Raw genomic sequence first — 16275 nt, 5'->3', positions numbered from 1 at the left:
GGCCTGCTGGTATTCTTCCATTTTGACCTGTCTGACTCTTTCATCAAGCAGTTTTGGAACATTGTGTTTGTACCGTGGATCCAGAAGGGTATAAACCTAGTAATTGGTGTTGTCCAGAATGCGCACAATGCGTGGGTTGCGTTCAATGCAGTCCTAGGCCAAAGAGGTCATAGCCTAGGGTCACAAAAACCTGTTTATTTGGGCAATTTCAATGGTAGTGATGCTGACGTACATAAATCTCAGCCATGGCCGTTAGCAACGTCTGAATTGCAGGTAGAAGACATATTGTTAGACTTGGATTCCAAAGATGGGGTCCCTACATCTCTGCAAACCAGAGTTACAGGGGTGCAAAATTGGTAAAATCCCCCATAGGCTTTCATTGCCTCCCTATTTCACTTTCCAAAATCTCACATCTTTTCAAAGGGCAATTGCTCAGCAGTGGCAAATTTTCTAGCATTGTAGGGACCCTTAGGGGGAACATGACTGGTGAGTTTCGGGCCCCTAGGCCGAAGAGGTCATAGCCTAGGGTCACAAAAACCTGTTTATTTGGGCTATTTCAATGGTAGTGATGTTGACGTACATAAATCTCAGCCATGGCCGTTAGCAACGTCTGAATTTCACGAAATGTCTCATGCAGGTAGAAGACATATTGTTAGACTTGGATTCCAAAGATGGGGTCCCTACATCTCTGCAAACCAGAGTTACAGGGGTGCAAAATTGGTAAAATCCCCCATAGGCTTTCATTGCCTCCCTATTTCACTTTCCAAAATCTCACATCTTTTCAAAGGGCAATTGCTCAGCAGTGGCACATTTTCTAGCATTGTAGGGACCCTTAGGGGGAGAACATGACTGGTGAGTTTTGGGCCCCTAGGCCGAAGAGGTCATAGCCTAGGGTCACAAAAACCTGTTTATTTGGGCAATTTCAACGGTGGCTTGTCTGACGTACATAAATCGCAGCAATGGCCGTTAGCAACGTCTGAATCTCACGAAATTTCTCATGCAGGTAGAAGACATATCGTTAGACTTGGATTCCAAAGATGGGGTCTCTAAAACTCTGCAAACCAGAGTTACAGGGCTCCAAAATTGGTAAAATCCCCCATAGGCTTTCATTGGGCCTACTATTTACCGTTCCAAAATCTCACCCCATTTCAAAGGGCAATGGCTCAGCAGTGGCAAAACACACCAGTCATGATCCCCCTAAGAGTCCCTACAATGCTAGAAAATTTGGTACTGCTGAGCCATTGCCCTTTGAAAATATGTGAGATTTTGGAAAGTGAAATAGGGAGGCAATGAAAGCCTATGGGGGATTTTACCAATTTTGCACCCCTGTAACTCTGGTTTGCAGAGATGTAGGGACCCCATCTTTGGAATCCAAGTCTAACAATATGTCTTCTACCTGCATGAGAGATTTCGTGAAATTCAGACATTGCTAACGGCCATGGCTGAGATTTATGTACGTCAGCATCACTACCATTGAAATTGCCCAAATAAACAGGTTTTTGTGACCCTAGGCTATGACCTCTTCGGCCTAGGGGCCCGAAACTCACCAGTCATGTTCCCCCTAAGGGTCCCTACAATGCTAGAAAATTTGCCACTGCTGAGCAATTGCCCTTTGAAAAGATGTGAGATTTTGGAAAGTGAAATAGGGAGGCAATGAAAGCCTATGGGGGATTTTACCAATTTTGCACCCCTGTAACTCTGGTTTGCAGAGATGTAGGGACCCCATCTTTGGAATCCAAGTCTAACAATATGTCTTCTACCTGCATGAGACATTTCGTGAAATTCAGACGTTGCTAACGGCCATGGCTGAGATTTATGTACGTCAACATCACTACCATTGAAATAGCCCAAATAAACAGGTTTTTGTGACCCTAGGCTATGACCTCTTCGGTCTAGGGGCCCGAAACTCACCAGTCATGTTCCCCCCTAAGGGTCCCTACAATGCTAGAAAATTTGCCACTGCTGAGCAATTGGCCTTTGAAAAGATGTGAGATTTTGGAAAGTGAAATAGGGAGGCAATGAAAGCTCATGGGGGATTTTACCAATTTTGGACCCCTTTAACTCTGGTTTGCAGAGATGTAGGGACCCCATCTTTGGAATCCAAGTCTAACAATATGTCTTCTACCTGCAATTCAGACGTTGCTAACGGCCATGGCTGAGATTTATGTACGTCAGCATCACTACCATTGAAATTGCCCAAATAAACAGGTTTTTGTGACCCTAGGCTATGACCTCTTCGGCCTAGGACTGCATTGAACGCGACCCACACATTGTGCGCATTCTGGACAACACCAATTACTGGGTTTATACCCTTCTGGATCCACGGTACAAACACAATGTTCCAAAACTGCTTGAAGAAAGAGTCAGACAGGTCAAAATGGAAGAATACCAGCAGGCCCTTGTGGAGACTTTAGAGAGGAGATTGACATCCTCCCCCTCCTCTAGCCAGTTGTACGCCGACAGACTGACTTCCGCAAACCCAGGACGACCAGGAGGGCAGCAAACAACACAAGCCGCAGCTAGTGCCCAAAAGGGAATGGTATCGGCAGTGTCCTTGGAGTGGGAACATTTTCTGACACCCATGCAGCAGCACACAGAACAGCAAGCGTGCAGATCCACCTCCAACACCGATCGCCTGGAGAAGATGGTCAAGGACTACATGTCAGATGGCATAGCTGTGTTGAACAATCCATCTGCACCCTTCAACTATTGGGTATCGAAGCTAGACACCTGGCACGAACTGGCAATGTACGCAATAGCGGTGCTGGCTTGCCCGGCAGCCAGCGTTATGTCGGAACGCTGTTTCAGTGCTGCCGGAGGCATCGTCACAGATCGGCGTATCCGCCTCTCCACAGAAAATGCAGACCGTCTGACTCAAATTAAAATGAATCAATCCTGGATTAAAAACGACTACGCAACACTCCCGGACCCCAACCAAGTAACATGAACAATGAACATCTGTGATGGGTTAGCGTTTCCGGTCCCTGTTTATAGAACCTCTCATCTGTATTACATTTATGACTGCATGGCGACAAAATGCAAATTGCTATCCACACGCTTCTTGTCCTCATGCAAGGCCTGGGTTGTTGTGTCTCAAAGCGTGGCCTTCTCCTCCTGCGCCGCCCCCCTCCTCCTGCTCCATCACATGTGCTGCTGCTGGGTTAGCGTTACCGGTCCCTTTTCCTGGAACCTCTCATCTGTATTACATTTATGACTGCATGGCGACAAAATGCAAATTGCTATCCGCACGCTTCTTGTCCTCATGCAAGGCCTGGGTTGTTGTGTCTCAAAGCGTGGCCTTCTCCTCCTGCGCCGCCCTCCTCCTGTTCCATCACGTGTGCTGCTGCTGGGTTAGCGTTACCGGTCCCTTTTCCTGGAACCTCTCATCTGTATTACATTTATGACTGCATGCCGACAAAATGCAAATTGCTATCCGCACGCTTCTTGTCCTCATGCAAGGCCTGGGTTGTTGTGTCTCAAAGCGTGGCCTTCTCCTCCTGCGCCACCCTCCTCCTGTTCCATCACGTGTGCTGCTGCTGGGTTAGCGTTACCGGTCCCTTTTCCTGGAACCTCTTATCTGTATTACATTTATGACTGCATGGCGACAAAAAGCATGTTACCTGTGCAAAGAAAACAGACATTTCCCGCATTTAAAAGACAGTTTTCCCTTTGAAACTTTAAAATCGATTTTTTCAAAAACTATATGCTCTTTTTGCTATTTTTTTTCCCTCTTGTACCCACTCCCAAGGTGCACATACCCTGTAAATTTGGGGTATGTAGCATGTAAGGAGGCTTTACAAAGCACGAAAGTTCGGGTCCCCATTGAATTCCATTATGTTCGGAGTTCAGCTCGAACACCCGAACATCGCGGCCATGTTCGGCCATGTTCGGCCCGAACCCGAACATCTAGATGTTCGCCCAACACTACACGTGACCTGTTCGGCCAATCACAGCGCTAGCCGAACGTTCGTGGAACGTTCGGCCATGCGCTCTTAGTTCGGCCATGAGGCCGAACGGTTTGGCCGAACACCATCAGGTGTTCGGCCGAACTCGAACATCACCCGAACAGGGTGATGTTCTGCAGAACCCGAACAGTGGTGAACACTGTTCGCCCAACACTAGTCCCACATCCCGTAAACAGATTAATTGCTCCCTGTAAACCAGCAACAAATTCTGTCATTTTACTGCATTTAAAAAAAATATAGTCGCTTTAAATCCAATTTTCAGGGAAATTATCCATAAGGTCTTTAACCTTCTGGGGACCGCCTGTAGTAAATCCTACACCGCACTTGTGGCTGCTTAACTCTGATTCAGAGTAGGATTTACACTGCCTGCTCATTCTGCTCCCGCCATGATCGCGCGCACCTGAGAAGGGAAATTACGCTTTCACATGACAGCTGACATCTCCCCTCAGTGATCAGGAGCCATGGCGATTGACTCCTGATCAGGTGATCACTATGATCGCCGGTGGATCGTAGTGATCACTATTAGAACAGTGGTAGTAGGAGGGGAAGAAGAGGATCCACTCACCTTCCTGACGTTCCCCCGGCAATCGTCGATCCCCTTTGCTTTGGCCAGCATCCCTGCTCACTCTGACTCTAATATCGGGTCCTGGCTTGATGACGTCATCAAGCCGGGAACACTATATAATAAAGAACTTGCACACCAGCCAAAATTGATTTCAATTGCACTTATTATTAATGGTCTTTGCCCGTAACCAAGAGGCATAATTGCCTCGAAACAGCGCTGCTGTTGGGTAAATGGGCTTTCCTCCATCTCTGTGTATGCAGGATGCTGTTGTATTCTCTTTGTTACTAATGTTGCACATGTAATTACGCACTATTGTGCTATGTTTAACTGTATCCTGTCATTTGTATTGGGGCTTATTTATACACTTTGTTCACTTTATGACCATAAATAATAAGTGCAATTGAAATCAATTTTGGCTGGTGTGCATGTTCTTTAATATTATATAGTGTTCTCAGTATAACATTGCACCCAGATATTTATGCTAATTTCTGAGCAGCTATTGATTATGTTTATGGGTGTGCAGACCCTAATGTATATATATCATTAAGCCGGGACCCAGAACTTAGAGTCAGTGCAAAAAGAGATGCCGGACAGAGCGGATGGGGTTAATGTTGCTAATCTCAGGACTCAGGGAGGTGAGTAATGGCTGCTGGCTGTACTGGGGACAACTGGCTGTACTGGGGACAGCAATGCTTAGCTATCTATACTGGGGATCCGGCTGCCTGACCCCCCCAAATGTCCCCCCCGCATGTAAAATACACTGGTCCTTAAGGGGGCTTAGGCTGCTGGTCCCTAGAAGGTTAAAGTGTAACTGTCAGGCCTAAAATCAAAAAATAAATTTTTGTCTAATAAACAAGTATTAAGGACGCTAACCAGGCAACCCAAAACCCCTATCACTATTACTTTTCTTGTTGACAAATGATCATTCCCCAATTTACCTGACTTTTATTTGGTACATTGCCACACAAAGAAAGTTGAAGGGTATGCTGGTTTGTCTTTTTTTGCTCCTTTACTTTACCCTCAGACTTAACTAATGTAGCCTGATTGGCTGAAACCTCTTTCTCTCCTGTTTTCCCCTCCCACACCTCTCTTCCTCTCTGATTGGCCAATATTTCTCATGCTGAGACAACGCACTTTCTAATGCAGAGTTGGGTGGGAGTGCCTAAAGACTGGGAGGAGGGTGGCTGAAGCCTCTTTCCCTCCTGTTTTCCCCTCCCACACCTCTGTTCCTCTCTGATTGGCCAATATTTCTCATGCTGAGACAACGCACTTTCTAATGCAGAGTTGGGTGGGAGTGCCTGAAGACTGGGAGGAGGGTGGGCAATGCATACACAATCAGGCAGAGGAGAGTAAGGGAGGAAATGACATCAGGATTGCTTCAAAATAGACACTGTTAAAATAGAGAATCCTGAGAATGATTTTCTCTTTTTTTTAATTAAGAAAAATCACTAAAATCAAAATGTGGACAGTGCAATACATATCTGTTATGTAAGTAGAGCAAGTATTTATCTACTTATATATGTTTTTTTCTGAGATAGTATGCCTGACAGCTCCTCTTTAAGGGCATTTTAATTTTCCCTTTTTACCACTGTACTCCTTTAAGGATACTACAGCTGAAAAGTATAGAAGAAACGGGGAGAGCAGGCATGTAGGGGGAGCTGTCCTGATGGTCATCACTCTGGCGACTCCCGGTGACCCAGAAGTGGCTGTTGGGGGCCTTTAGGTGAGAAAGGAGGGAGACAATGGATAACGGAGGAGTGGTGGCCATCAGGACAGCTCCCGCTACATTGAAAAGCATAGAAGAAACAAGAGCGCAGCCCTTGTTTCTCCTATGCTTTTCAATTCTGGTACTCTTTACAGAGGAACTCCAGTAAAAATAATGTAATAAAAAAGTGCTTCATTTTTACAATAATTATGTATACATGATTTAGTTAGTGTTTGCCCATTGTAAAATCTTTTAAATCCCTGATTTACATTCTGACATTTTTTACATGGTGACATTTTTACTTTTGGCATGTGATGTAGCTGCTGCATGTTTTTTTTCGCAGTTGGAAACAGCTATTTCCCACACTGCAGCAAGCTTCACAGACAGGAAACTGCCAGGAGTACCACGGTCCTCAGAGTTTCTTGTGGGAGGGGTTTCACTACAATATCAGTCATACAGCGCCCCCTGATGGTCTGTTTGTGATAAGGAATAGATTTCTCATGTAAAAGGGGGTATCAGCTACTGATTGAGATAAAGTTCAATTCTTGGTCGGAGTTTCTCTTTAACATATTTAGCAATTTTGGCGATTCGAGTATGCATCTGACCTCTGAAGCTTGCACCTTGACTTAAATGCAAAACTGTCTTGCAGAAAAATCACAAAACCATCCAAAGTTCACGAAAAAAAATTGAAACTGCCAGAAAGGTGTTCTCGCTCATTTCTAGTTACCACAACACCCAGATACCCCACTGAATAAAGCAGGATACAAGGTCTATCCCAAAAATTCAGCCTGTAAAACATATAAAAAGACCAGCACAATGATTTGAGCCACGCTCCCCTCCTCAGGTGCCCAGTGTTCTGTCCTGAAACACTGAGCTTGTCTTTCTGTATGTTCTGCTGATTGAATAAATGGCGTAACCCTAGTTGGATAATCTCTGATATATGTTTTTTGTTCAGTAGAGAATGCTGTGGTTTATGTAACTGAAGACACATCTTATAGAATAATAATTCAAACAATATTTTCAGCATAGAAAAATGTTTAAAAAATTATAGTTTTTATTAAAAAAAACTTAAATCGCATAACCACCTCCATCAATGAGCAGATAAAATACACATTAGATCAAAAGATGTACAAAACTTTAACTATCCCACCACCGTATGTCAATCAGGGTCTCAAAATATATTTCAACTCCAAGTGAACATAATTTATCTAATCCCAATGCTAAACACAAATTCATGCAAATACAGAAATACAAAAATGGAGAATCACTTCCCATCAAAGTAAACAATAGATTTTAAGGAAAGTTACAGATCATAAACCTATCGGTACATAACACGCTGATTAAATGCGTATCCTATTATTAGAGTCCATTGTGAACATAATATAAATTTATATTTTAAAAAATGGCCAGGTTTCCATGTACCAGCTGAACACACTTCACCTCATTTGTGATTATCCTAATATGTCACCAAAAACCATACACTTTCTGCCTGTTTTGTGATCTCTGATGGTGGATTAAGGTTCTGAGGGTTGCATGAAGCTGTGGTATTATTGCTGTATGCAGACAGTGGGGGGCAATATTAGCATTACTACTGGCAGCAAGTTACTATGGGGTTAGCTATTAGCACAAGCTGTGGTGCTTAAGTACTGCTGGTGTTGCTATTATAACAAGCATTAGTAGTGTTGTTATTGTAGCAATGCTTTTTTCCATGAGTACCAGGAGTCATACTAATAATGGAACTCACAGTAACCTGCTGCCGGCAGTAATGGTAATATTGCTGTGCACTGTCTGTGTACAGCAATATTACCACAGCTTCATACATCAACCCCCAAATCACATATGTTAATTAATCCCTTAAAGTTCCAGATTTTTGACACTTTAGTTGTGTCCTTTTGATACAGCTGTAACTCTTTAATTACTTATGCCAGCTTAGTGATATATATCTTTTTTTTCAGTAATAATGAATCTTTTCTCCTTATCAAAGATCATAATCCTGTGATGCTACAGAAACATGTCCATAAAAACACAGTTTACAGGTTCACATCCACTCGCTCATGTATCTTCTGATGTCTTCTCAGATGTGACTGTTGTGAGAAGCTCTTGTCACATTCTGAGCAACTAAATGGCTTTTCTCCTGTGTAAGTTCTCTGATGCCGAGTAAGATGTTGCGTCTGTGAGAAACATTTATTACATTCTTTACATGTATATGGTTTCCCTCCAACGTGAATCCGGAGATGCTTTATAAGAGATGACTTCTCAGAGAAAGATTTGTCACATTCTGAGCAGGAAAAAGGCTTCTCTCCAGTATGAATCCTCTGATGATTCATGAGGTTTCCCTTATGACTGAAACATTTTTGACATTCAGAGCAAGAAAATGGCTTCTCTCTGGTGTGGATCCTCTGGTGTGTCTTAAGAGCTGACCTTAGATGGAAACTTTTCTCACACTCTGAGCAGAAAAATGGCCGATCCCCGGTGTGACTCCTCTGGTGTCTTATAAGCAGTGATGGGCGAGTGAAGCTTTTCTCACACTCTGAGCAGTGATGCGGCTTGTCTCCTCTGTGACTCATCATGGGCTGCTGGAGATAGTTTTTGCTCCTGCAACTGAATATATTATATGTTATTGTTGCGATATTACCAGAAGCTCTGACAGCGTATCAAACAAAATAAATGGTCTATTATAGGGATGCTCATTCAGATTCTGCAGAAATGCAATTGATTGGAAATCCGTATTTCCACACAGGAATACGGAACTTGGAAATATGAAGATTTAGGCGAGAGTTCCACTTACCGATATGCAGTAATTTTAAGCCAATCAGAAGACTCAGACTAAATAAACCAATCAGAGAATGCGAAGTAGATTTTAGGCAAAAATTTTGGCGGAAAATCCGCACATCCAATATTCGGTAATGTTAAGCCAATCAAAAGACTCAGAAAGTTGGTATTAATTGGCCAATCAGGTAATGCGTTTTTGCGCAAAACTCCACTTACCCATATTTGGTAATTTTAAGCCAATCAGAACTTCAGAAGACTTACAATGAATAAGTTAATCAGAGAATATGAGCATGTATTTTTGGCAGAAAATCTGCATCGGAATCAGGGCCGGATTTGTGGGCAGGCCACAAAGGCTAAGGTCTAGGGCGGCAGCCTGGCTGGGGCGCTGTTGCAGCTGACAGAGATCAGCTGTTTCAATCATCAGCCTGTGTGGCCACCCCGGCTTGTATCCCAGTGCCGCTCCTTCCCGCTCGCTAACCTACCCGTACAATGTAAACACAGATCCTCCTCCATAAGGTTGCTGTAGCTTTCAGGGCTGCTCGGATTCAAACAAATAGTGGCAGATAAATCGCGGTGTTTCCTTCATCAGATCGATCAGAGAGTTCCCAGTGATGCGCCATGTACAGGAAGTGAGTGATGTCACTTCCTGTATTTGAATTACATGGCACGTCTGGGAACTCTCTGATCGATCTAATGAAGGAAACACCGCTATTTATCTGCCACTATTTGTTTGAATCCGAGCAGCCCTGCAAGCTACAGCAACCTTATGGAGGAGGATCTGTGTTTACATTGTACGGGCAGGTTAGCGAGCGGGAAGGAGCGGCACTGGGATACAAGCCGGGGCGGCCACACAGGCTGATGATTGAAACAGCTGATCTGTGGGGAGTCACTGCTTAGCTCTCAGTCGGAGGGCAGCGGTACCATGTACAAAAATCCATGGCGCAGGCATTGTAGAAGCTACTGGGGCAGCTCTGTTACAAACTTACATAGCATGAGGCAGCCAAACCTGATCTGTCCACAGCCGTACACCGGCCTTGCATCAGAGAGTAGCAGGCAGCTGCGAACAGATTGAGTCTGGCTACCCCATGCCATGTAACAGAGCTGCTTGTGTTTGTTTACTAGTGTGAGGTGTGGAGGAGAGTACAGTCGAGGTTGGAATAAATCATAGCAGGTCGGGCAGCGGGCGCATTGATGGGGCATTTGCAGAAGGCTAAAAGCATGGGCAGGTTGAATGGCCAGTGTATTGAGTCAGACTCGCTGGCACAAGAGCCCAACAGACAGAGGCAGCTAACACACAGCCTGCAGCTCAGCCGAAAGCGTGGCCTGCCTCGGAGAACTTCCTGCTGTGCAGAGACCAGGATCACACTGCAGCTGTTTGTTCCTTCTCCCTTCCCCTCTGAGGACTCCAGACAGCAAAGCAGGGGGGAAGGGGAGAGTGCTCAGCCGAATGGGACACCTCAGCTAACATGGGGAGATGCAGTGCAGCCTTCACTGGCTGCAACAGGAAGCTGGAGAATCCGATGTCCCTGTGACCCTGGCCTGCATGCATGTGAGTACATGCTCCTGAGTCCTGACAGCCCCTCTCCCACAGCATTACATCTCCATTCGTCCACTTCCTCTCTCTAGAGGTACCACTGCCCCAGCAAGCCCTTCTCCCTTCAATAGAGGTACCACATATCCCAGCAAGTCCCCTCCCCCCTTTATACATGTACTACTGGTGCCAACATGCCCCTCTCCCTCCATAGAAGCACCACAGATCCCAGCATGTTTCCCCACTTCCATAGACACACCACAGATCCCAGCATGCCCCTCCTGCTCCAAATAGTATTGTTTTCCCTCAGGGCCCCAAAGCCAACTGGCCTACCACCTGGTCGCTTCCAAAGTAAATAGTGGGCCCCCACAGCTTCTGAGTTTTCACAGCGGTGCACACAGACATCTGACCGGCTGGTGCACTCTTCTGCATGCTTTGTGACCACTTGAATATGTACATTCTGTCAGGTCACGAGGATGAAGCACACAGAGGAGCAAGCCAGGTGAGTGTGTTCCACTAAAAATGTCCTGCAGGGGCACTGGGGGACCACTATTCACACTGGAGGAGGCCTGGGGGCCCAGCAGCCATCTCTGAGGCCCTGGGAGACAACCCAATACTATGTGGGAAGTGTCGGGCCTCTATGGAAGAGGTGCATGCTGGGAGCTGTGGTGCCTCTATGGAGGGAAGGAGCATGCTGGGAGCTGTGGTGCCTCTATGGAGGGAAGGAGCATGCTGGGAACTGTGGTACTTCTATAAGGGAGGTAGGTCTTGCTGGGAGCTGTGGTGCCTCTATGGAATGGGAGGATAGTCCAGGGGGTTACTGTATCTTCCTATACCTCACCTTTCCAGTGCTGGGTTCCTTTCTGGTTGAATTGGTTTTTCAGTAAGCGAGCGTGGGTGAGTGTACCTGTACTGGGCATGTGCAGGTAAGGTCTGCACATGCCCAGTAAAATGAAGTGCATGTGCACAGGGTAAAAAACAAAACCTTGCACAGGTGCCTTAGTTCTACTGGGCATGCGCAGACCATACTTGTGCATGCCCAGTGCGGTCACTCTCACCCATGCCTGTGCTTGCACAATAAAGAAACCTATTTGAGCAGAGAGGCCCAGTGCTAGAACGGTGGGATGTAAGAAGTAGTATTTTCAGGCTCTGTGTTCGGGGGGGGGGGGGGGGGATGTGTATTGGTATGTGTATGAGGCAAGGGGGGGGGGCGGCTGGTGACAGATGGCCTAGGGCGATAAAAAGTCTAAATCCGGCCCTGATCGGAATGTGGAAATACGCAGAAGTAAATCGGTATGTTTGTTTAGGCTGAAGCTGGGCCGGCTCTAGGCCCCCCTCTAATAAATGTCTTTCCCCCAATCATCTGGGGCAGGGTTGCCAACTGCAGCCACTGCCACGATGGTGTGATCTTATGTGAGCACCGTGGTTATAGGCAGCCTGGTTCCTTTGCAGGCACACTGGGCAGCTCTTGTAAGAAGCCCCATACTGCCCTCCAATCAGCAGTGCTCGTTCTGCTGCTTTTGCCTCACTCCAGCCAATGAGAGAGGGCAAGAGAAGACGCAGCCATGAGAGCCTGCCCCCCCCCCCCCCCACACACACACACAACTCTGGTCCAGGAACTAGAAGCAGCAGCAGCTTTGTAGGGGACAGAGAGAGCGAGCAGCCAGCGTCAACGTATTCAGCACTGTCTTCCTCTCCCCCAGAATGTCAGCCAGTGCCAGCCCAGCCAGGTATGCAGTTGTGAGGCCAGACAGTGGTTGTGACATCTGGGCTGGCGATATAGTGTGTTCTCCCCCTGCCAGACACTCTCTGTCCAGTTACAGGGCAAGTCATTCTGTCATGCTGGCTGGGGGAACTATGCAGAGGGTTGCAGAATGAGACATAAAGAAGGTTCTAGAACCTTCTTTATGTCGGTCTGCAACACTCTGCATATTTCCCCCAGCCAGCATGAGAAGAGAACACACTATATCCCCAGCCCAGATGTCACACACACTGTCTGATTCTTACATAAGTTTATTGTTGGCCAGGAAGCAGTTTTGAAACTAGTTTGCCATTCACTGTACACACTACAGTCAGTTTGTACAGTACAATCTTAGCAACATGTATGTGATAGGACCTACAGATTGAACTTACTTTTGATATGGCCTTTACACAACTTAGATGTGGTAAGATATGATAAAGATTGTACAATACGATTGTGCAGTGTATGATTTGTGATTGCTTTGGTATCATTCACAAATAAGAAATCTGATTGCATGATGACCGTAACTGCCTGTGCCATTAGGTGTTTTTTTTTCTGGTGAAGCGCTGATGTATTATCAGGGTAAACGCTTTGCTATTATCTTTATTTTATGGGGAAAGCTACTGCATTAAATGTCTTGCTGTCTGAGGGTGTCTGCCTATTGTCCCTGGGCCTTAGTTGTTTGTGGGAGGGGGGGGGGGGGGGGACAATATCTAATTGCTTTTAGAGTCACTTTGCCTGTGTTTGGGAGAAAACCTGGGCCCACTGTCTTTGCGTTATACTGTTACCTTACAGTTTGCTCCACCCATATCCTGATGTGGTCACACCCATTTTTTGTCTGTGATAGACAGACTATACATATCAGTATTGGGCCGGACGGAACTTACTCCATTCATAGCGGTGCTCAAACATGATGTGTACACATGATGCCCCCTTCATATTTCTGATTGCCCCCTCATATGTTCCTGTCTAGAACTGGCCCTGGGCTGAAGTTCCTCTTTAACCATGGTCAGTGCCCTTTGATGTGGATATGCTATGCTATGCATCGCATTATGTCAGGTCGGCAGCCTTGTGAGTGTGCTCCCCACATGTGCGAATACACACATCACAAGGCTGCACAGTCTCAAGGCTGCTGACCTAACATACTGTGCATGTGCAGCATGGACACTGAACATGCTGACTAGGGTTATGGAACAGGGCCTTTTACTGCACAATGGAGGGGGACGCTGGCACCTGGGATGTGCAGTAATCATCTGCACACCTACCTGCACACACTTATAACGATCTGCTGCCTCAGATCAGGTACCCTTTAACTTAAAAGGAAAGTTTTTATGGCCACCATATAATAACAGATACAATGTTGTAGCATAATAGGTTTGCTTTCATGTAGTAAAAAAAACCAAAAAAAAAAAAAAATAAGGAGATTGGTGCATTAGAGGAACATTTTAGCCTGACATGTAATTAATCAACAACAATAGAATGTGTGTGTATATATAAGACACATTTATAATTCCTTTAAAGGGAACCAGAGACGAGAAAATAAAGCTATTATATATACCTGGGGCTTCCTCCAGCCCCATGCGCGCTGATCGATCCCACGCCGCCATCCTCCTCTGCCTGCAGCTATGAGAACTGGCTCTGCGCTGTTCCGTCAGTCGGAGCCAGTCTAAGTGTAGCAGAGGTGCGCTCTGCAGCAGTGTATGGAGAGATACGTAGAGGGTGCACTTCTCCTGCGTAGCTGGCTCCGATGACGTCAGCGACGGGAGCCCGTTCTCGTAGTTACGAGCAGCGCTGGATGGCGGCGTGGGATCGATCAGCGCATATGGGGCTGGAGGAAACCCCAGGTATGTATAACTTCTTTTTTATTTTTTCAATTATGGGACATCTCTGGTACCCTTTAAGGATAAAAAAAAACAAAAACCTAACACTGTAAACAAACAAATTACAAAGATTGTTATTATTAAAATGGAAGATTCCAACATATTACACATTCCTGGATTCAACACAAATCAATGATTTTTTTGGCTTTTATACATTAATTTAAAAAATGACAATTTAAAATTATGTTTGCGTATGCACATATAGGGGTACATTTACCCCAGAGTAAAATGCACTGTAAATGTATTTTTCCTATGTAGATGTCACTTACAGTGGGTATTAGTAGCTGACAGCTCTGAACCTCTCAGCAACAGGTTTTAGATTTGTCTGCGTCCTTCTGGGTTTTCTTAGGAATATCTTTATGATGAAAAGCACTCCCTGAAAAGAAGTGCACCAAAGCAGTTAATTTGCATGTACAGTTTGTTTTTAAAATCAGGTGCTGTTATATAGAACACAATGTAAATTTGCAGCTATGGAGCACTAAGTAATTTAAATTGATGCTGAGGTTCAGCTATAGTAGAGCAGAACTCCAACTATTGGCATAGCAAGTGGTGGGGTTGGGCAGTCAGCATCGGGGATTACGGATTGGGTGCAGTGCTGATACAGCCAAGTACCACTATCGGCTATATGTATATCTGAGTAATGTTATTGGCTGTGATGAAGCTGAATATCTCATCTATAGAGGCTAGTGTTGTGCTTAGTAATAGCAGGGTTAGTTCTAGGAGATAGAGTAACAAGTTCAGGTGAGGGTTAGTTATAGGAGGGTTAGTGTTAAGGCATATAGTTAATAGGTATGGTCAGTCTTAGATATGGGAGAGTTATGAGATAGGTTAGTAGGAGGTTAGATTTGATAGTGTTAGGAAGTTAAGCTCAATTTAACATTAGGAGTGCTATAGATAATTAAGCAATGATAACAATAGCATGCATATTACCGAGGCTAGGCTGTTATTATAATATTGTTAACAATATTCTTAACAGTAATAGAAGTGCGAAAATGAACACAAGCCTCTTTTACTTATATACACAGTGCACTCTCCAGGTTCCAGAATCATGTGCCATGAGTAATGAGGCTTATTGGCATCTTTGTATAGGTCCTTGCCAGGGTGGGCTTTGTTACTGCCTCATGCTACTATTCCTCATACCACTTACCCTGAGATGACTCTGATTAATGTACCATCTGGCCACTCATTTTCAACCCTCAGTCTTTAGTCCTTATTTGACTACTGCCCTCCAGAATTTGTTTTACTACTATTTTAAAATATTAAATTGTCTACATAGAGATAATCAGGGTAGCACTGCACTTTATATTAATGCAGCAAATGAATACATTCATTTTACCATATAACTGACCTACATACCCAATTGTGACTGGTTACTAAACTGCGATAAACTATATTTCCCTTTTATTATGACTAGTTTGTTAAAATCAAATTATTTTTGGCTGTGTGATTTATCCAGAATCTCTTTATGTACAATAACATTATTTACACTTTATTTGAAAATCAACAAACAAAACTGACATAAAAAGCAACCATTAACAAGAATTTAAATATTTTAATCACATGCCAAAAACAATCTCTCCAGTATAGCCCAGGCCTAACATAAGCCTTAATGCTCATCTTCTAACAGGTACACTTTTGTACAATATAAAACCCACACATGTGCCACCCAGTTATAAGAGTCACATTTACTAGCTTATGCAATATCACATTTATTAACATAAGTTATCTTAAAAATACAAAATAAAGAAAGCAAAATAATACAATACAATTCTAACTGCAATGTGCTTAGATTAGTATTACTACTGAGTAAATCAGAATAGTCATAGTTACCTGGTAGGATGCAGTATTGGGGCTCCCTATTCCTGGGAAATCTCTGGTATTCTGCTATCAGACCTATGCCTGACCCATCTTTTATTCTCTTCTCCTCCATTCACTAGCATAACATTGTTTTCCATTGGTTTAAAAAGGTTTATTGTTAACAACAAAAGGTGTGTTTACAGTTGTATTACAAAACCGTTTCAAGACCTCTTTATTTAAATTAGTCCCCACCCAGCAAGGTGGTACCTGCATTAACATTCCACATTATGAGAACACAAAAGAGTTTGTCAGCACCCTA

The 16275-nt window shown here is 44.5% G+C and overlaps 1 protein-coding gene across 1 annotated transcript; it reads right to left on the bottom strand.

Moving 5' to 3' along the window:
- Nucleotides 1-8265: 8265 nt before the first annotated feature.
- LOC137562139 (zinc finger protein 79-like) lies at nucleotides 8266-8802 on the bottom strand. The gene has a single exon (XM_068273471.1). It carries the CDS (start codon nucleotides 8800-8802, stop codon nucleotides 8266-8268), a length of 537 nt encoding a protein of 178 aa, XP_068129572.1.
- Nucleotides 8803-16275: the final 7473 nt, after the last annotated feature.

The sequence above is a fragment of the Hyperolius riggenbachi genome, chromosome 3, assembly GCF_040937935.1.
Source record: "Hyperolius riggenbachi isolate aHypRig1 chromosome 3, aHypRig1.pri, whole genome shotgun sequence".
NCBI lineage: Eukaryota > Metazoa > Chordata > Amphibia > Anura > Hyperoliidae > Hyperolius > Hyperolius riggenbachi.
Note: the sequence above shows the minus strand (reverse complement) of the source record. Positions and strands in the feature narration are given on the sequence as shown.